The sequence below is a fragment of the Aphelocoma coerulescens genome, chromosome 19, assembly GCF_041296385.1.
Source record: "Aphelocoma coerulescens isolate FSJ_1873_10779 chromosome 19, UR_Acoe_1.0, whole genome shotgun sequence".
NCBI classification, from domain to species: domain Eukaryota; kingdom Metazoa; phylum Chordata; class Aves; order Passeriformes; family Corvidae; genus Aphelocoma; species Aphelocoma coerulescens.
In genome coordinates this window covers 5,026,197-5,048,007 of record NC_091032.1, presented here as the reverse complement: position 1 = coordinate 5,048,007, position 21,811 = coordinate 5,026,197, and the positions used below count along the sequence as shown (strand labels likewise).

Here is a 21,811-nt window from a genome sequence, read left to right as displayed (position 1 = left end):
GACAGCTCTGTCCCCCTCCTGCTCCCAGCAGGACCCAGACATTGCCCAGCTGTCCTGGAGGCAGGAGGCAAGACGGGAAGTGAGGGGGCAGTGGAGCGTGTAGGACCTGGGAGCACGGGGAAAGAAGGATTTTGTTCACACACCACCTCCCTGCCCTCTCCCAGGGCCCCAGCAAGCCCTTGTCCAGCTGTGCTGCCACAGCCTGCCTGGAAGATGCTTCCGTGCCTCAGTTTCCCCACTGATGGAAATCTGGACTGGCACAAAGTGCTGGGAAAGCTCTGTCCATAGGAAGTGGAAGAGAAGCAGCCAACAGGAGCCTGAGCATGGGGCCAGGGCCACCCCACAGCCCATGTGACTGCCAAATCCCACTGGGAACAGACTCAAAGCTGGATCCAACCTCACCCCTGAGCCTGGTGGCATCAGGGTTCCACCCCCAGAGCGGGGGTGGGGAAAGGTCCAAGCTGAGCTCTCAGCTGGGTAGGAATCAAGGGCTGCTTAAGGATCAGCAAGGGATTTGGGGCAATTTTTTAGCAGCAAGGACTGAGCTCTCTCCCCCAGGTTTGGGGCATCTCCTCTTCCTCAGGCATTTGCTTCTACCCAGGGCTTTGAGAGGATGACAGGAAAACAAGTCAGCTCTCAGAGCACTTTCAAAGGGCTTTTATTTATTCACAAAACAAACCCAAACACATATAAGAAAAAAAAGGGAAAACCAAAAAACCCAACCCAGGAATATGCACAGTCTATTATTAACAAAAGAATTGCACAGAGGAGTGAGCTCTGTGCCACTGCACAAGCCCTTCCCCACTCTTGAACCCTATCCATGAGAACACGGAGATCATTTTCCCAGTGTCCCAGTAGGAATCAAACACTTGGTGGTGAAGGTGACTGGTGCTGCAGGCTGGGTCTTTCCACCTGAGCTGGGAGGAAAACAGCCTTTATACCCCAAAGGCACAGCACTGGGGAAGGAGCAGGTTCCTGGGTCCCTTTCCTTGCTCTGGGAAGGGATTTGGGGTCTTCCCTATGGTTTTCCATCTGCTTGTGTCCTGTCTGCCAGCCCCCCTGCCTGCCCTGGGCACCTAAGAGCATGGAGCTTTTGGGACAGAGCAGCTGAAGCCATCATGTTTGCATGGCACAGGATGGGGAAGGATGGGGGGACTGCAGGGAGCCCCATCTTTTCCCACTCCCCAGGGGATTTTTTGGGCATGTGCTGAAGCCTGCCAGGAAGGGAAATCTCACCCTAGCTCTCCTAAACCCCACAGTGTTTGCAGAAGAAACAGGTGAAACAGGCACAAGGATTGCAGATGGCATGAGATCCAACGCCTGCATTTCTGCTGCATGGAAATGGGGGAGGGATTGGTATTTCTGATGCCAAAATGGGAAGAAAAAGCTGGTATTGGGATTGCTGGAGGGCTTGCAAAGCAAATTGCAGAACAGCAGCAACTTACTGCAGAGCCACTGGAGCATCCTGGTGTGATTCCAGCCCCCTTTTTACATTTTCTGAGTATAATTTAACGTCATTTTCACAGCAGAAAATCCATTTTTCTCTCCTCATTTCTTAAAAGAAATGGCTGAAACCAACCAGATTTCACACCACAGGCAGTTTTGTTTTTCCAAGGGGCAGTCCGGGGGTGGGTGGGGAGGAAACTTCAGCCGCTATTTCAGGAGCTGAGGAGAACCCAGTTCTCACCCAGCTCTTCCCATCCTCGGAGCCCAAACACCCACAGGGCGCCCAGCCAGTGCAGGGAGCGTGTCCAGACCAGCAGCCAAGGTTCTGCCCTCTCTGTGCTCCCTCCAGCATCCCTGTCCCGCCTTACCTGCGGAAGGGTCATAGGATGGCACAGAGAGCACCGGCATCCTCGGAGTGGTCGCAGTTGTGGACGTCCCAGCGGATGTGGGAGCAGCGCAGCAGCGAGGGCTCGTGGCCCTTGCACTTGAGGTTGTCGAGGAAGATGTAGCCGGTGCCTTGGCCGTAGCGTGCCTCCCCCCAGGCCGCCAGGGCGTGGCCACAGCCCAGCTGCCTGCACACCACCTTGGCGTCCCGCAGGTCCCAGGCGTCGTCACACACCGTCCCCCACTGGGACAGGTAGAACATCTCCACCCGCCCCTCGCACCGGTGGCTGCCGTTCACCAGGCGCAGGGACCCTGCGGAGGGGAAGGGGATGAGGCAGCCCCGGCCCGTGCCCGCCCCAGCGCTGTGTTCCCTTCTTCCTGCCTGTCCTGGGACAGCCCTGGTCGCTCTGAGGTTCAGAGCTCCCCCACTGCCTTTGCACGGGCAGGAGCAGGGCGATGGCCACTGGCCAGCATTGGAGCTGGGGGTGACCCTCAGAGCATCGTGGTGGATGTTAAGTTGGAGGAACAGACAATAATCTCTGTTCCCAGCACAGCCCCTTTGGTCCATCACCTCCTCCCTCGCCCTGAGGTCCACCACCCAATGTCCATCACCTCTGCCTGAACCAGCCTTGTGAGCACCAGGAGAGGCCATGACTTAACATTGCCAGCAGTCTTTCCCCCTCCTGTGAGCCGCTCCAGGCACTGCCAAATCTTGTGCCTCTGCCTGAGCCACTTCTTTTTCCACCCTGTGCCAGCATGGAGCATCCCCAGGGCTGGCAGTGTGTCCCCAGGTGACACCCCAGTACCTACCCTCCTTGGGATGAGTCGGGGCCAACGTGGTGGTTGTAGCAGTGGCTTCTTGGAAATGGTCTTCAGTGTCACCAGCACCTGGTGCAGTGGAGGGGAGGTGGGAAAAGTGACTCAAGGGACAGGGTCGGGTCAGAGCCCCTGTGGGATGGCTGGGGATGGGTTTAGGGATGTGGTGTGGGATGGCTTTAGGGATGTGGTGTGGGATGGCTGGGGATGGCTGCAGGGGTGTGGGGTGGGATGTGCAGCCACTGTGCACAAATGGAGACCAGAGGGGATGCCCACACTCCACTGCACCGACTGCCACTGCTGTCCCCATGTGCAGGACAAACCCCGCGGTCTGGGGGCTCATTATTCACCTACCACCCCATTTGGGGGACCCCATTTCCCACAGCCAGCCTGAGCGTGGCCGAAATCCTCCCTACGCCCATTCTCTTTCCCACTGAGCTGGGCTTCACCGGAAACCCGCTGACCCCCTTCTGCCAGCTCCCACTGTCACCTCGGCAGATGACCCCGGCGTCCTCGTGGTGGCCGCAGTTGTGCTGTCCCCAGCCCAGGTGGAAGCAGTCGGCCAGGCGCGCCTCGCCGCCGCCGCAGCCCACGTTGTCCAGCAGCACGGGCCCGCTGCCGTAGCCGAAGGAGCCGAGCACGGTGGCGGCGAGGGCGGTGCCGCAGCCCAGCTGCCGGCAAACCACCTGGGCGTCGGGGAAGTCCCAGTCGTCGTCGCAGACGGTGCCCCAGGTGCCGCCGTGCCGCACCTCCACCCGCCCGCGGCAGCTCCCGTTCCCGTTCGCCAGCCGCAAGCCGCCACCTGCGTGGCACGACGCCGGGGGGACCAGGGCTCCACAGGGGGTCCGGTGTCCCCTGCTGACCCTCCAAGGGCGTGGGGTGAGCCCTCGGTTTCTGGGGGAAACCCCTGGGGACGTGGGAGCAACCCCTTGGGGATGTGGGGTAAAAACTCGTGGGCATGGGGTGAGCCTCTGGGTTATGGGGTAACGCCTGGGGAGCACAGGATGAACTGTGGGGATGTCAGCTGAGCCCCTGGGGACACAGGGTGGGTCCTGGTGCTGTGGGGTGACACTGGGTACATGGGGTGATTCCCGAGCAGCATGGGGTGAGCACTGTGAGCACGAAGCAATCCCTGGAGATGTGGGATGAACCTCTGAGTGGCATGGGGTGAACACCCTGGGAGCATGGAGTAGACCCTGGGCATGTGGGGTGAGTCCTGAGGATGTGAGATAATTCCTGGGGCATGGATTGAGCACTTGGAACATGGGGTGACCTTTGGGGACATGGGAGGAGCTCTGGGGATGTAGAGTGACTCCCCCAGGGATGTGAAGACCCGTGCAGGACTAGCAGCAGCTGCACACTTACTTTCCTGCTCGATGGTCAGGAGCACGGTGGTGACCACCTCGGTGGCCTGGGAGGGCTGGTCCCTGCTGTCTGTCACTGCTGGGACAAGTGTGGGGACACACAGGCATTGAGGGGTCCACATCCAGCACCTGCTGCCCCTGCTCCACCAACCTCCTGTTGGTGCCAGCGTCCACCAGCACCACGGCTGCCCCCTGGCAAGACCCTGCCATGGGCAGTGTCACCCCCCGAGCATCATCCATGCATGGCAGGACCCCGGGGTGGTCAGGCTGGGTCACAAGAGGGCAGAGAGGGCACAGCTTCCCCCACAGATGGGCGACTGCCAACCTCCTTACCTGTGGCCGTGGCTGTGAGCGTCTCCTCGGAGCCCAGGGCCACCGAGGTGGTGAAGGATGTGATGGTGGATGTGTCCAGTCCTGTGGTGACACAGAGGGATAGAGGTGACACCTGGGAGATTTTATCACCAGGATCCATTACCTTTTATGCTTCATTATCCCCTGCCCCTCCGAGCAAGGTCTGGGTGTGGTGGTGCCACCGACTCTGTGCCCAGAGGAGGTGCCACAGGGGATGGGGATGTTTGGGGAGGAAAGGACCAGCCTGAAAAATTGTCCCTTTTGTCCTACATCATCCCCTTTGTCTGTTAATAGTGGGAAAGGGAAAGCACTGGCACTTACTGCTCCTGTCATTAGCCATGATAATGAGGGAATTCAGGGGGATTATTAACATTATAAACAGTAATCAGTGGAGAATGGCAGGAATACATCATTTCAGGAGGGGAAGGGGAGGCAGGCTGGGCCTGGCGCTGTGCCCGGCCCCTGGCAGCCACTCCCTCCTTCCGGACGCGGGCAGCTTGTTTTCCAGCCAGCAGAGCAGGGAAATGGCAGAGGGAAATGGCAGCATGGCAGATGCATTTCCCCTTCAAGTCACCACCCTGGCTGTGCTCCAGGCTCCTGGTGTGGGGTTGCTACTCCAGAGAACCAGGAGGAGGGCGGATAAGGAGCAAGGATGCTCCTACAGCACAGAGCCCAGTCCCTGCCCAACCTTGGGTACCTCAGCATCTCTCTGAGGCCTGTTCTGCTTGGAGACCAGGATGTCCCTGGGTTTTTCCCCACCCCGAGGGTGATGCCCAGCCCAGTACCTGTGCAGATGACCCCAGCATCCTCGTGGTGGCCGCAGTTGTGGATGCCCCAGCCCAGGCTGTAGCAGGCGGACAAGAAGGGCTCGCTGCCGTCGCAGTTGACGTTGTCCAGGAGGATACGTCCTGTTCCATAGCCAAAATAAGCATTGCTCTTGTAATCCAGGGCTTGCCCACAGCCCAGCTGCTTGCAGACCACGCTGGCATCGCTCAGGCCCCAGTCGTCGTCGCAGACGGTGCCCCAGTTCCCGCGGTAGAAGATCTCCACCCGGCCCTGGCAGGTGTCGGGGCCGCTCACCAGGCGGATGCTGCCGTCACCTGGAGGGTGGCAGCATGAGGTGAGAAGGATGTGGTGTCCCTGCATGTGGCACAGCGATGCCACCGTGCCCAGACCCTGCCATGCCCGTGATGGCAAAGAAAATGAGTGAGAAAAAGCAGGGAAGGGCGATGTTTTAAAGCAATGGGGCTTGGGAGCCTTGGGAACCTCTGGGATAGGATGTAGCCATGGTCAGCACAGTGATGGGGTCTGGGGGTCTGCACCTCAGGGCTGGAGGGTTGGGAGTCTTCAAGAGGGGCAGCTGGTGACAGTGGGGGACACTGCCCTCAGGTGCAATGACAGCTGAGCAGCTTACTTTCCCCATCCTGTACCGAGGCCGTGAGGGTCCTGGTGGTCGGTCCTTCGCTGACTTGAGTGGGCGAGAACTCTGAAAAGGGAAGCAGAGAGGTGGCACCTGGAGAGATGGGCCCACTCCCCTGCTGCTCCACCCCAAAGCCAGAGGGATCCCTCCCTGCCCCACTGCTCCAGGAGGGTCTGCACCAAAACAGCCCCAGCTGGGAAATAGAGGGGTTTGAAGCTGCACCTCCCTGCCCAGAGCTCTTTGCCAGTGCCTCCAGCCTCTGTTCTTCCCTCAGACCCAGCTCCCCACCTCCTTTTTCACTCCTTCCACCTCTCCTCTCCAACAATGCCATGACTCAGTTTCCTGCCCAATCCACAACCTCTGTTCTCTGGTTGCTGTTGGTACAACCTACCAGCCAACCCAGCATCCCTGCCTTTCCATCCCTCCTTTTCCAAGCCCTGCTTCTGCAGGACGTGGGGATTCACCGAGCAGCTGCTCCAGGTCTGCACAGTCTCCCTTTCGCAGCTCGCTGATGCCTGGCTGATGAGCAAACCTTGCATAGCGAGGGAGGAACGTGTGTGGGATACATAAGGGCCGTCACGGAGCCGTTCCACTTTCACTTGCCAAGTTCAAACACTTTCCACTGCTTTTCTCACCTTTAGGAACATCTCCTACTGAAAAGCTCAGCAATGTAAAGAAACACAAGTCAAAAGGGGAAAGAGCAGTTGGGCAGTAACTGACTCAGAGGCAGGAGCGTGGGTGGGCATGTGCTCTTTCCCCAGGGATTGTGCTGGAGAGGGCGCAAAGTCCCTGAGCTGGGAGTGACAAGGAACACAAAACAGGCAGGTCACATTATGGAGCACCAGCCTGTGGAGCTGGGAGGTGACCTGGATTGAGGAGAAGGGCGAAAGGAGGATGCAGAGGATGTTTGGCTGAGCCAGGTCAGAGGAACTGGCTCTGTGATAAGACTCCTGGGCTCCACCAAGGCCCCTGCAGCCCGCAAGTCTTGCACTCCACAGGAACCCCCTGCTCTCCTTGCCCCCAAAGAACCCAACCTCGTTACCATTGCAAACAACAGCCACATCCTCATAGTGGTAGCAGTTGTGGATGCCCCAGCCATGGCTCCAGCACTCGCTTAGGGCTGCCTCCCAGCCCTTGCAGTCCACGTTGTCCAGGAAGATGGGCCCACTCCCCTGGCCGAAGGTCATGGCGGCTGGGAGGGTGATGGCATGGCCACAGCCCAGCTGGCGACACACCACGTTGGCATCCACGATGTCCCAGTCATCGTCACAGACCGTCCCCCAGGAGCCATTGTAGAGGATCTCCACTCGCCCCTGGCACCGGCTGGGCCCGTTGGCGAGACGGATCTCTGGGAGGATGGGAACAGAGAGGTCCCTCAGCAGGCAGTGGGCCACGGGGAGCAAATCTACATCAAACTCCTGCTCCTTCAGTAAAATCCTGCCCCTTCTCTGTAGCACAAGACAGTTGTTGGCTTGGTGCTGCCCACCTGCTGGTGGGACACAGGCTCCCCTTCACCTGCTGGAAGCAGTGAATGTGGAGACACAGCACATCTCAGTCTGGGAATGCACCATCACCAAGGTCAGGCTGGATGGGGCTTTGGGCAGCCTGGTCTAGTGGAAGGTGTCCCTGCCCATGAGATGGTTTTTAAGGTCCCTTACCCCCCAAACCATTCTGTGGCTCTGTGCTCCCATCATCTTGCCTGCTGATGGGCAAAAACCCAGTGGGAGAAGGGAAGGGCAGACATGTGGCACCACGTGTTGACATACAATAGGTGACAAGCGACAAGATGCAATTAGCAAATTCTTATTAGCCTCAGCAAATGCATCCAGAGCTGGTCCCACATGGGAGCTGGTGGGATGGAGATGATCTCTCAAGCTGCTGGCAACGGGGAGCAGGCATGGAAGTGCCCGGGGTCCACCACATCAAGGGAATTATTTATTTGCACGTGATGCATGGCACAGGGACAGGAACTCAGCAGGAGGTGGCAAAATACTCCTCTCAGGATAATTAGTGGAATAGGGGTAATAAAGGATCTTTATTTCCTTTCTGTAAAAGAAGTTTAGCTTCTTCTTGCTGCTTTTTGTTCCAAACCAAGATCTTTCCTTCTTTAATTTCCCCAAATCCCTTCTTTTACCTAAAAATGCATTTTTCAACTACAAAACTTCCTGGAGGAAAGTGACTTTAGCAGAAGAATCTCACCTGGGAATGGCAACAGCTCGGGCTCAGAGGTGGTGCCTGCAAGGAAGAAGAGAAGGGATCAGGTCTCCCCAGAGAGGAGGAGATGAAACTCGGAGAGTGATAGCAGCAGGGATGGGATGGGTGTGGTGGGGACTGGCAGGACTCAGCAGCCCTTGGACCCTCCCCTTTCCTTCAAAGTCCTGGTGTTTTTAGGGGAAAAAATGATCACCCTTCCCCAGGGCATCACTTAATCTACTTCACAGGTGGGGAAACTGAGGCAGCATATGAGTGACTGTGACTCTGGTGGTGCTTGAAGCACCGGGTGACACATGTGTGACCCTGACGAGCCCAGTGGCCAGCAGAAGCCACCCCAGGTGGGTCCTGTCTTGGGCAAGGTCTTGGGGACTTTTGTGTCCATCCTTGGCTCCATTGCTGCCTTGCTGTGCGCCCTGGGCAGCTCCTGCATTCTCCTGCTCCATCACCCCCATGGAAAACTTGTGTGGTGAGATGGGAACAAGGAAAATCAATCCTGCCTAGCTTGAGAAACCCACTGGAGATGTCCTGATGGAAGATGCTGTACCCTAAGTGCATTTTCATCGATTATTTCTTTTTTTTCCCCCAACAAAATCCACTTTTTGGAAGCTCCATAATTACATGCAAGTACCAACACACCCACTGACGGGGTGCAGCCACCTTAGGGGGTGAACAAACATCATCCAGAGGGAGGTGAAGACTTGAAGGATGCAGGATGTGTCCTCATCTCTGGACCCCCCCTCCCACAGTCTGGGCATTATTTAGGCACAAATCCCTCTCAGCCCCAATGCTGAGTGATGTGGGATCCCCCTGGAATGCTGCCAGCATGGGTCACTGAGGGCTCCAGCTGGTCCAGGAGGTCACAGGAACACGATGATGACGCCCTGGGGGATAGTGGATGGGGATGGGTGGCTGGACCTTGTGTACCTCTCAGTTCCCAAAGATGCTGGAGCCCAGAACAGATCTCCTTGGGCATCCGAGGTGTCCTGGGCTTGAGGCTCTCCCTGCACAACCCTCTCCCATGGGTGACACCTTCCAAAATCCTTCCAAACCTAGTGGAAGGTGTCCCTGCCCGTGGCAGGGGGTTTGGAACGATACAAGCCTTAAGGTCCCTTCCAACCCAAACCATTCTGTGATTCTATGATGCCTCCATGCTAATTACAGCACCCAAGGGCTGATCAACACCCGTGGTGCCTCTGTGGCCTCTTGTCCTCCCACTGCCTTGGACCAGCCCTGTCCTGCTTCAGGCTCAGCCTACGAGCAGTGACGGGAAGGTCAATCCCAGCCGCTCCGGAGGCGGATGTCACCGCCGTGAGAAGCAGCGCGAGCCTGGGGGGACAGGGGAGCAGATGAACCCACCTCCCTTTTCCTTGCTAGGACGTTGCCTGGGAGACCATTAAGTCAGCCAGAAACCAGGGCTGTCAAAGAAAGACCTAGAAGCCCCAAGAGAAAGGAGAATAAGGCAACTCTCTGGCTGTATCCATGACTTAGCAGGGATGCTGGGATGAAGAGCAGCATTCAGGGAGCTCCAGCATGGTCGGGTGCTCCTGCCCTATCCAGCTGGACCAGGCATGGAAAGGGATGCTGTGATTCCAGCAGGAACTGGGGATTAAACAGGTGAGACCACGGGAGCAGAGAGGCTCTGTAGGAGAGGACAGGGAAGGATACAGCAGCCCGGTGGGTTGGATAACAGGAGAGAGGTAATTCAGCTCACCTCTGCACCAAAAATGTGGAGGTGTGAGGGTTTCTAGGAAGAGTGTTTGATCCTGGTTGGTATTGATTTTTAACACCTAGTCCACACTAGTGCCGAAAAAGCAGTGGATAAAAAGGACATTGATAAATATTCATCTCCCTTTGAGTCAAAATCAAAGCTCTGAAATATTCATTTAAGAGTATCCTCCAGCAAAGTCAGGAGAGATCTGAAAAAAATATGCCTGGTGTGTCTACAATAATGAGGAGCGAGGGGAAAACTGTCTTTTTTGAGAAGAAATAGAGCCCTCCATGTTTCTCTGATCCAGCTTCACAAAGCCGAAAGAAAAAGGGGGAACTGCTCGAGTAAACACCGCTGCTAAACAAAACCACCGAAAGGGAGGACAAATCGCCCTTCGTTAGCGACTAATCTGTGCCCATCAATGAAGAGAACCAGGAGAGCCAGGAGATGCAGGGGACAGCGGCAGAGCCACCAGGGTCCCCTCAGGGTCCCCACACCCGAGTGTGGGCACAGATGCTGCCGCAGCACCTCGAGGGAGAAGGGAAGCACCAGCTGAGGGGGTGGGAAGGTAAAACCCGATTTAACTCACTTAGGATGTCTGACTACACCTGAATTCCCAGTTTTCTGGCTGGCTGTGCCTTGGCGCGGGTTTGTTGAGGCAGGAATTCCCCGCCGCCTGGCTGTAATTCCATGGACAGAGTCACACAGGGTTATCCACGCTGCCACAGCGCTGGTGCGGACCCGCGTTCCAGAGCGGGAATGGCTTTTCCCAGGTCGATTTAAATGCTTCCCAGCTTGGCTGGACAGTGCCTGCCAGGAGTGAGAAGGGGCCGTTGTCCTCAGGGGGTGGGTGTTCATTCCACCTGTTTCCTTGGGCAGGACTGGTCTCACAAGTCCTGGGAGCAAGCCCGGGAGCATCCCTTGGCCATCAGCATCTTCCCATGGGTGCTGCCCACTCCAGAGCCCAGAACTGCTCTGTCCCCAGTGCTGGCAGCTGCCTGCCCCATTCCCCTGCCTGTCCTGAGTGCTGGGCTTGTCATCACACCCAGGTCACGGTGGGAGATAAGAGCTGAACTTGCTCCCTCCACCCCTGTGCACACTCAGCGCTGTAGGGGACACCACAATAATCTTGCTCCTGGAGAAAATCTACCTACAAATCTGAGCTGGAGAGGGATCACGGGTGCCTAAAACCCCTCTCGCTGCCCCAGTCAGGAGCTCACCGGTGGGGCTGAGGAGGAGGAGGAGGACAAGGAGCGTGGTTGGCATCAAGGAGAGAGACAGCACCTCGATGTCCGGCACCTCGTGCCGGGTGTCTGGACAGGGACCGAGTGTCATTGCTGCTTCTCAGTCCTCCTGCAGGCGAATTTCCAGAGGAGAATTCCCTGAAACATGCAGACAGTAGTGTTAGTGGTGGCGGCCAGGAGAACCTGTGATCACCAAGGGCCATGCAGGATCTGTGAACGTGTCCCTCCTCAGTATTTCCAGGAGCAGTGACCAGGAGACACGTGAAAAGGAATTCCAGCTGGGTTTATTGAGAATTATTATTGAGAACAAGAGATATTTTTTTGAGTGGCAAGATGAAGCTGAAGGGCCGTAATCCCACCTGTGAGATAAAACTCAGCAATAGGGAAATGTCAGCAGAAAACGAGGAAGAGATTAAATATCTTAAGGTTCAATTTCCCCCTCATTTACTGCTCACTGCAAAGCGGTGGATTTCCATCTCTGTCTCACTCGCAGGCTGTTTAGGAGGGGATGGGTGCTGGTCCCGCTGGCCGGGACACCTCTGGGAGCCCAGACCGGCATCCCGGCGGTCCCAGCAGCCGGTCTGACGGCAGCGTGCGCTGGGGGAGCAGTGCCATCGTGAGGATGCTCCTGCACGCCGGCTCCAAAGGCGGGCTGTCAGGCTCAGCTAAGCGGAGCCCTAAAATTAGTCTCTCCAGCCCACACGGGGCACACCATCTCCTGAAGGGATGCACACCGACTGCTGCCGCTTCAGGCATCTGCTGGTGGTTAGAAACTTGGGAAAGGCCTTTGAAATCCACAGTATCAGTGACTAAACCCTCATTCCCATAGAAATCCCTCATCCAGCCTTTTGCCGCTCCTGGTTTTCCCATGTGGAGGGCATTGGACGAGAAGAGCTCCCAGGTGGGGCCATGTGCTGGTGTCCACCCAGCCAAGGTCCCTCCAGACCATGGGCTGGGTGGGCTCCAGAGCCTCCAGACCAAGCCTTTGACTTCGTTGCCTGCCCTAGGGAGAGATGATGGTGGACCAAAGGGTCTTGCACCAGCAGGAGGTGATGGAGCTGCAGGAAGGAGCCCGCATGGATGGGACACGGCCCCGTTGCATCTCCCTGATCTCTCTGCTCAGTTCGTGCTGACCAAGCCTCTGGAGGAGACTCACCAGCAGACAGACAGCTCAGTGATGGGGGCTGAAAACCAATCTACTCGCTGAGGTGGTGGCTTTCAATACTCCATTCATCCCTCCTGAAGCACCGAATAATGTCGCCTTTTGTCCCACGGGCCCTGCCCTCTCTCCAGCGGGGCAGGGCTGACAGATGGCCCCTCCGCCGCCCTGCCCCGGCCAAACCCCGGCATCGCGTCCTGCTCGCAGGGACGTTGTCATCGCCGGCCACTTTTGTACCGGAGCCAGCGCGTTCCTGCTCCCTGGCAGGGTGGCAGCGGGCATTAACCACTGCGGTGCTGTGCCATGGCCGACCCCAAAGAGGGAAAACCCAGCTTTCCTTCTCAGGAAGGAAGCTTTTCCAGCTGCTTCTCAATCCTCACCCCAACGCTCAGGATTCAGCTGCAAACCGAACCTATTTCCTTAAATGCAGTGGTGTTGGGGTTCTTTCAGAATGCCCACAGATTAAAAACAGCTTTGAAGCCATAGTTAGTCATCGTGGCACTGTAGCAAAACACAGCATCCCTGTTAACATTGCCCAGAGAAGCTGTGGCTGCCCCATCCCTGGAAGTGTCCAAGGCCAGGTTGGACAGGGCTTGGAGCAACTTGGGACAGTGGAAAGAGTCCTGCCCATGGCAAGGGGGTGGAATGGGATGAGCTTTAAGGTCCCTTTCCAACCCGAACCATTCTATGATTCTGTGATGATTCTGCGATTTAAAGGGTTGCTGGACGTGGGTTTATGGAAGTCCCTTCACACCAAGGTTTTCAAGCTGTCAGGTGTCCTGTGAAGCCACCCCCCACCATGGCCCCGATGGAAGGAGCAGCAAATCCTCCATCACCCCCATCCTACACAACCACTGACCACCAGGGATGGTACAAAACTCACAGGGGAGGACCAGGGCTGTAACATGGGGCACAGAAAGTCCCTGCTTTCACCCCAAATAACACACCACAGTAGACACACTGTGCCCAGCCAGCTCTTTGCCCTCGGTGAAGACTCTCTCCTCCCACCTGGACACAAGACCCCTCGGGTCCTTTCATCCCTTTTGGTCCCCTTTGTACCCCTTGGCCAGAGCTGGAGTGAACCCCCGTGCTCTATTTATCACTTCTTCCACTTTTTAACTATTCAAACAACTTCAGGAGAAATCACAGTTTTTCAGCTGCCACCACCCCGCCAGATCATTATTTATAATTACAACCCTGACCTAAAAAAAAAAGCATCATAAATCCACATACCTGTTTGGTACTTCCTCTCCAGTATAAAGAGGGGTGTATCGAATCCCAGGAATACCTGTCCTCTTTTGAAATAAAGGAAGGAGCTGGCTAGTTAGTTATAAAAAATTTAAAAATAACATTTGAAATTAATATTTCCGATAAGATGTGATGGGGATAAAGCAGGATTTTTTTTCTTTAGGTGAGATCTTGCTTAGTAAATTAAAAAAAAAAAAAGAAAAAGAGAGAAGAAAATGGATCTCATCCATCAACGGAACAGCTCCAGCCTGTCATCTCTTTGCACTTTTGGGGTGCTGCTGCTGGGTTACAGCAGGATGGCAGCCCTGCAACCCATCCTGGGACAGATCATTCCCAAAGCCAAGGAGAAAGAGAGGGAGCAGGAGAAGGGGGAAGAAGAAGAGGAATAAGAAGCAGAAAGAGGAGAAGAGAGGGAAGACCGCTAAGGAGACATGGCGGGGAGGGAATGGCTCGGGTTTCAGGGAGGCAGGCAAGGACACATCCTTAAATTGGGTGCTGGCAGAGCCTGGGTTACGCCTCAAGGGGAAGGAAGAAGCTTTTTCAGAGGATTTGGGCTTTTCAGCTGCTTCCCACCTCCCTCCTCGGCTGTCTGAGTGCCCACCTGGAGAGGAAGTCAGCAATAACCATCTGGCTGGAAATCCTTCTGTCGGTGCCTGAGCCAGCACTGGGATGCAGCAGGAGGGGATGGTTCTAACCTCCTTCCCTGCCTGGGAGACTTGGAGACCTATTCCTGGGGCAAACCAGGGTCTTCCCTGCCTGTTCCTAGGCAAGAAATTACCTTTAGAGGCCCCTTTTTTCAGGATTTTTCCTGTCTGACCATCCAAGGTATCTCTGCTGAGGGTATTAGAGAGACCTGACCTATCCCTCACCAGCCTGTGGTGAGGGATGTCCTGTGGCTGGAAACCTTCCCCACCCACCTCCACCACCTCCTGCTCTACACATTCAACTTCTCTCCTTCTGCTCCTGACCAGAACATCTCTTTACTTTAAAAAAAAGTTGTGTATATTTAATATTTTTTAACTATTACAACTTTTTAACCATTTTAACCATCAATGCAAGTAAAAGCCAGATAATGTGAGACTCTTGGGTCTCAGCAGCCTTGAAGATCACGGAAAAGGAACCTCCAAACATACTGGGTTTCCCAGTCTTATGAATTCTTAAGTTCTCCAGCAATTTTAAGAGTCTGGTGTGCTTTTGGCTTTGAACAAGTTGATTTTATGAGCCACATGATTCCCGCCCTCGTTCTCACAGGAGGCAGAATTTGCCTTGTGGCTCTTGCTGCTGGATTTTTCACTTGCTCCCATGCAAAGCCCAGACCTCTCAATGCCCTAAAAAGCCTGGGTTTCGTATTTTAACTCTGCAGAAAGCCAGCTCTGGCTATGACTGTCGCCAACTGCTTCTGCTGTTCCTTTCTTGCAGGGATTTAGTAATTAGCAATTAGGCACTTTTATTCCCCAGCAGCAGCAAAGTTCTAATTAACCAGATCATGAGTGCAAGTTTCAAAGGTGCCTTTTAAGTCTGTTTTACCTAAACTTTGACAAACTCCCCGCTGTCCTGGCTGTCAGCCAGGGCCCATGGACTGGTAATCATCAGCTCCAGCATGAATCCACACCCAGGTTTTGCAGACCAGGAGCACAATGTGGTCATGCAGGGATAAGATGCTCTCCACCCCCTCCAGGATTTTTCTGGGCATTGGGGAAGCATCTCAGCCCTTTTCCATGTCTACATCGTTCCTGCATGTGCTTTGAGTGGCTTGGCAGTATCAGGCTGGGGGATTATGCTGCTCTGAGGAAAAGAAAACACAGCCAGCCTTATTCAAGGAGCAGCCACAACATAAGAAAGGCTAATTATAAAATTCCACAGGACAGCAAAGCTGGTCTCTTGTATGCCAGGAAAAAGAAGCTCTTTTTGTGCTTCCTGATGGTCCTGCTGCCTACTCAGGCAGGGACACTCTGGGACACTCGGGGACATCAGAGATGCCCATGGGAGAGAACCTTCTGGAGGGGTCAGGGTCATCCTTGCATCCACTCAGCAGCTGCCACATGCCACGAGCAGCATCTGCCACAGCTTCCTATGGCAGTGGGTGGCATCTCCAGCAGACCTCTTTTCTGGCAGCAGTTCGGCCATGGGTGGAAACTGGGGAAAACAAGTGGCTCACAAAACTGCAGAAAATACAAGGCCTCTTCCAGAAAAAAAAAAAACCAACAACCCAAACCAAAACCAAAACCAAAAATCCAGACTGATTTCCCTTTTCAATTAGCTGGGGAAATACAGAGAGGAGACATAAATTCATTTGTCCAGGCTATACCATGGCCAGGAAATGCACTGGGGATGTAAAGAAGAGCCTGGTGCCATAGGAAAAAGCCATAAGCTGAAACAAAAGGCATCTTCTTGCTGCCAGGAGGGAAAGACAGGGCTGAGAACACCAGTTGCTGTTTTGAGTCATTAGCCAGCTTATAACGAATGACAGGATTCTCCTGCTGATTGCTGAGCTAAATCACTGGGTATTTAGGGGGTTCCTGCTGCTGATTTCACTCTGAGGAGCACCGGCATGAAAAATGCTGTATCTACAGTAGGATGGAGCCCCCCTCTTTCCTCTGCTCCTCCTCCTGCTTCAGGGCATGGGCAGTGGATGGGATCCTTCAATGTAGGGGCTTGGGAGCTCCCAACCCCAAACCAGCCTGTGTCCAGCAGCCTTAAAAGAAGGGAAGGATGTAAATCCATTTTGGTTCCCTGTCCTGACATCAAGGCCCGCCTCAGTGCAGCTGCAGCTGTGCTCCCAGCACACTCCTGTGCTATTTGGGAACCACAAGCTAATTTTAAGGTGTTTTCTTGCAGTTTATAAGTACTGAAGGAAGGGCAGGGCTGAGGAAAGGGCAGTGGAAGCCCCCAGAGAGGCTCAGCATTGCCCTGGGCTGCAGCAAGCTGGAGCTCGGGGAGAGGTACCCATCCCCGCCCCAGACAAAATCACCTTTGTTCCTCCCTAATCTGCTTCCTGCCTGACGTGCTGCAGAAACCACCTCAGCCAGGTGGGAAAGAGCAGCCCAAGGACGCTGTGCTGACAGGAGGCTCTCCGGAGGGCAGCAGACCCAAGCTGTGGGCTCCTGCCGGCATCCAGGGCTGGGGAGGAGCAGGAACGGATCGCAGCAGGGAAGAGGGGATGGGAAAATGGGAGCTGGGTGCCCTCAGTCACCAAAGGCACTCTCTGCGGACTATGAGCTTTAGGGCATGTCTGTAACTCCTTTTCTGCCTGCCATTACCTCTGTGGGGTGAAATCTCACTCGGCAGCAGGATCCTATGGGACAGCAGCCATATATTTGTTATATATATGCATGGATTTATATAGGTATTTTTATTTTCATGACTTATCCATTGGGACCGGCACTTGCTGGCTTCTCGGCCAGCCCTGAGGAATTCATGCATCCCACTGCTGCTGCAGCATCGCTGCTGTGAGATGGGACTGCTGCAGCCTCAGTGCTTTTAAACTCACTCCAGACAGTCCAAACCGTGCCAAAGTGGGTGATTGGGAAGTGATGACCCGTGTGGGGACAGCCAGGCTGACAAGACAGATGGGGTGGACATCGCTGCCTGCCTGTGCAGGAGGCTGCGTGGGATGGAGATGCCGTGCCCAAGCCTGACGCTGCATGGAACAGCTTGGGTTGGAAGGCACCTTTAAAGGCTCATTTAGCTCCAGGAAAGCTCCGCAGGGATGGATCTCCTGCCTTGTCGGCTGCCGGGCGGCCGAGTGTGCACTAGGTGGCACGCAGCTGCAGGGAGAAGGGCTTGCGACAGCGGGGAGAGGCTTGGATTCGGGAAGAGAGAGGAAAGCTCCACTGCGATCCCCCAGAGAACTGCCGGAGCGGTGGGAAAAGCAGGCAGAAGGCAGAGCGGGATGAGTTCTGTCCATAATTACCACTAATGGCGAGGTGAGGGTGGCCAGAGCAGGTGAGACAGGCACACAACCCAGAGACTCGGCTCCAGACTTTCCTGGTTGGATTTAGGAAAGGCAGGGATTGAGAGAGCCTTTTGATCAGGGTCTGCATAACAGGAGAAGGGGCAGGGGTTTAAACTGAGAATGGCAAATTTAGGATTGACGTAAGGAAAGAAAGTTTTATGATGAGGGTGGTGAGGCCCTGGCACAGGTTGCCCAGAGAAGCTGCGGATGCTGGAAGTGTTCAAGGTCAGGTTGGGTGGGGGTTGGAGCAACCTGGGATGGTGGAACGTGTCCCTGCCCATAGCAGGGGATTGGAACTGGAGCTGGTCCCTTCCAACATAAACTGTCCATGATTCCCTGATTTCCCTGGAGAAGGCAGGCAGTGGGATACAGAGAGCTTAGCTGAGCTCATGGGGCATCTCCCACTACCAGCAGGGATAAGGAACATGTCCCTCTCACCAGGTAAATCCCAGAGGCTGGAGAGCAAGGTCACCCAGCAGGAGTGGGATGCCCACACCAGATCCATCCCTGCTTTGTCTGACCGGTCCCTGGTAGGAACCAGCAGCAGCTGCTGCAGAGGAAAACAAAATGAAATTTCACCTATTATCCTTTGCCTGCAGAGGAATTTCTTCCTAATTCCTGTCACTTTGGGTTTGTCTGCTCAGGAAAATTAATCTGAAATTGAGTGGGCTGTGAATTCAAAGTGCTGCAGCAATCCCAGCAGAGCTTGGACAGGCAGTTTCCTAAGTGGCCAGGCTATTCCCTGGAGCACCAGGCTGAGCCTGGCAATTTAACAGAGCCTCAAGCATCAGGTTTTGTAGACATTAGTGTAGGACCTCGAGCCAAAACCGTGTGAGAGGGAGCAGCCATGGAGAAATTAATTCCACAGCCTTCCAGCACCACTGCAAGAAAAGGAACAGGGGGAAGGCAAATATTTGGCTGGTTACCCCAGTGTGTGGATGGATCAGACAGGAGGTGATGCCATGCTGGAGGACTCAGTGCTTTGCATACTGATTTGTGGAGCATGCAGAGAAGGGTGTGGGAAAGAACAGCATGTGAAAAAAGGGATCCAGCTGGGAAAAAAAAAAAAAGCATAAGGAACTATGTTAAAATCTGTGGATCATTAAGGTAAAAATCATGTAAAATATAAAATATTTTTTGCAGGCAGAGAGGACTGTGAGGTCTGCATCCCTGTGAAAACAGGGTCCTTAGGGACAGCAAGACACTGAAGTTCACCTTTTAGACTCAAGGATCATCAAGGATCTTTACAGCCACCCTCACGCAGAGCAGTTGGAAGAATTTGTGTAGTGGGGTCTGACAGGCTCAGCTGGCCACCAGACCTTGGATTCATGTTGCCCATGGCTCTGTTAACCCCTTTCAAGTTGTTGGACCACTGTGGGATACAGGACAAGGGATGGAGAGCTGTGAGAAAAGGGAGACTGAGGACCAGCCATGCATTTGCACTGCTGAGATGAGGTACCTCAGCCCCTCACTGTGCCTGGCAAAACCTTTCAGGGGCCCTGATGCAAGATCAGATCATGAATCCTTGCTCAAAAATAAAAAAAATTAAATAAATCCAATGCAATTTAAGACTCTTCCCACAGCTCAGCCACCACCTGACTGGTTTATCTCCACTGTACAGCCCTTCACCCAGGAGCTGCACCCAATTCACCTATGCTCTCCCCCACCCTGCAGCCCTTATCTGCAGCACCCTTCAGCCCTGGAGCATCACCCTGAGCCCTCGCCCAGCCTCTCCCACCAGCCAGGACTCCTTACTGGGAGCATCCATGCCATGAAGGTCTACAAGTCTCTATAGAAACCCTTCTTCACCATCCTCAGTTCTCCCTGAAACCTTTTCCCACTCAGGATCACAGGATATTTAATAACTGTCCATCCATGCAGCCACATGGAGCACATAGTCTGCTCCCAGCATGGCTTTATGAAGCATTCCTATCTATTTTTCAGGAAAAAAAAACCCCTTTGCTTCACTCTCCAGTTTCTAATTACAGCCGCAGGAGACAGGAATCCCAGGCACCTGAGTTGTAAATGTGAAACTTATTGCTTAAGCAGACACATTACAAACAGGCTATCAATCACTTCTGGCAATTATTAGTACTTTGTGAGTATTTTGAGCTCAAGCATGTGACAGTCTCATCCATCTTGGAGCAGAGAAATCCATGGGCATTTGCATACGAGGCTGAGCTGTGGGGGGGATGCAGCTCCAGAGGGTTTCCACTGGAGCTGTCATTGTGTGCTTGGCATTGTACATTTTGGGATGAAAACCAACCTTACTCCAGCCCTGTAAAGATGAGTCTCACATGTTTAACCCTGGAAGAAGAGTTTTATAATATCCCTCCATTCCTACAGCATAAAGTGGTTCTGTGTGGTATTTTTGACCGTAGCTACTGAGTCCAAACATAATGTTCTTTGTTTTATAAGCCTTTTGTGGCAGGTGTATGATGGCACAGGTGAATCAGTGCTTCAGGGTGTAAAGTCCAGGGAGGTTTAAAGTAATTTGATAAGGATTGATGAACACTTCCTGGTTCAGAAGGAATTATGGGGATCTCAATGGTCTTTTTTCAACCTAAATGATTCTCTGGTTCTGTGGTTCTTTAATCACTAGGAAAGGGGAAAACCCAGGTGGGGTCCCACCTAGCTCCAAAAGAACATGAAGAAGTCATCCAGCACCCTCCAAGACGCTCCAGGATCAAAGGAATCCCTAAAAAAACACACAGGTCTTGCAAGGGGGGTGATGGAGGTGCAGCAGCTGGGAGGGAGCAGCGCTGTGTTGTTGTTGGAGAGATCTGTGGCACACGGGGTTGTGTTTCACCATCCTCATCCCAAACAAGGAACAGGCATCTCCAGGGCTTGGCTTCGGATTTACATGGGTGTAAATGAAGGCAGTGAGCAGCTGATTAATCCAGGTTGGATCTGGGTCTGGGGGTCACATCCACATTCCCACAGGAGAAAGCTGGCACCCAGAGGTGTTAAACTGCAGTACGGGCTGCACTGGTGATGTACCACACACCCCATCACACACGTGGTCACACTCACACTCAGAATGCTTTGCACATGGTATCACGCATCCAGGGCATCTCACACTCCCAGTATTACACATGCTCATACTCCCATGGATGGTATCACACTCCCATGGACAATATCACACTCCCATGGATGGTATCACACTCATGCACACTGTCACACTCACACTCCCATGGACAATATCACACTCCCACGGATGGTATCACACTCATGCACACTGTCACACTCACACTCCCATGGACAATATCACACTCCCACGGATGGTATCACACTCATGCACACTGTCACACTCACACTCCCATGGACAATATCACACTCCCATGGATGGTATCACACTCATGCACACTGTCACACTCACACTCCCATGGACAATATCACACTCCCACGGATGGTATCACACTCATGCACACTGTCACACTCACACTCCCATGGACAATATCACACTCCCACGGATGGTATCACACTCATGCACACTGTCACACTCACACTCCCATGGACAATATCACACTCCCATGGATGGTATCACACTCATGCACACTGTCACACTCACACTCCCATGGACAATATCACACTCCCACGGATGGTATCACACTCATGCACACTGTCACACTCACACTCCCATGGACAATATCACACTCCCACGGATGGTATCGCACTCCCATGGATGGTATCGCACTCCCATGGACAATATCACACTCCCACGGATGGTATCACACTCATGCACACTGTCACACTCACTCACACCCCCCACAGCATCACACACTGTCACACTCACACCCCCACTGTCCCACACACTCGCACAGACCATCAGTTCTCTCTCTCACTCACACTATCCCTGTCACCATCATTCACACAATCACACTTTTCCACATCTATTCACACTCACCCACACACACTGTCACACTATCACAGATGCTATCACACATACACCGTCACACAGTCATTATCATACACTCACACACTATCACACTCACATGCACACTCACTATGACACTCACACTCACTACCATACACTGTCACGCTCACTGTCACACTATCACACATTCTCACTCGCACTTTCACACAGTATCACACTATCACTATTGCACACACACTCGTATCACTATCACACTTTCACCACCACACTCATTATCACACAGACACTCACTATCACACAATCACACTCACTATCGCACACAGTGTCACACACTCACTATCACAATCACACACTCATTATCACACTTGGTCCCGCACACTGTCTCACACTATCTCACACTCATTATCACTATCACACGCTCACTATCACACTCATTATCACTATCACACTCGTTATCACTATCACACTCGTTATCATTATCACTCTCATTATCATTATCACACTCATTATCACACCCGGCCCGCACCGCCTCACGCTCACCGTTACTCTCCCTCACGCCTCCACCAATCACGTCCCTCCCTCCCCCTTGGCCCCGCCCCCGGCCCCGCCCCTCACCTCACCGCCC

General features: G+C 54.0%; 1 protein-coding gene across 1 annotated transcript; it reads right to left on the bottom strand.

Annotated features, from left to right (window-relative positions):
* Nucleotides 1-1,825: 1,825 nt before the first annotated feature.
* SSC4D (scavenger receptor cysteine rich family member with 4 domains) lies at nt 1,826-11,038 on the bottom strand. Its single transcript, XM_069033642.1, has 10 exons — nt 10,924-11,038; nt 7,981-8,016; nt 6,824-7,129; nt 5,776-5,847; nt 5,147-5,461; nt 4,344-4,424; nt 4,012-4,089; nt 3,137-3,448; nt 2,641-2,718; nt 1,826-2,142 (listed from the first exon to the last, which is right to left on the bottom strand). The coding sequence occupies exons 1-10, from the start codon at nt 11,036-11,038 to the stop codon at nt 1,826-1,828; spliced, it is 1,710 nt and encodes a 569-aa protein (XP_068889743.1).
* Between the last annotated feature and the right edge of the window lie 10,773 nt (nt 11,039-21,811).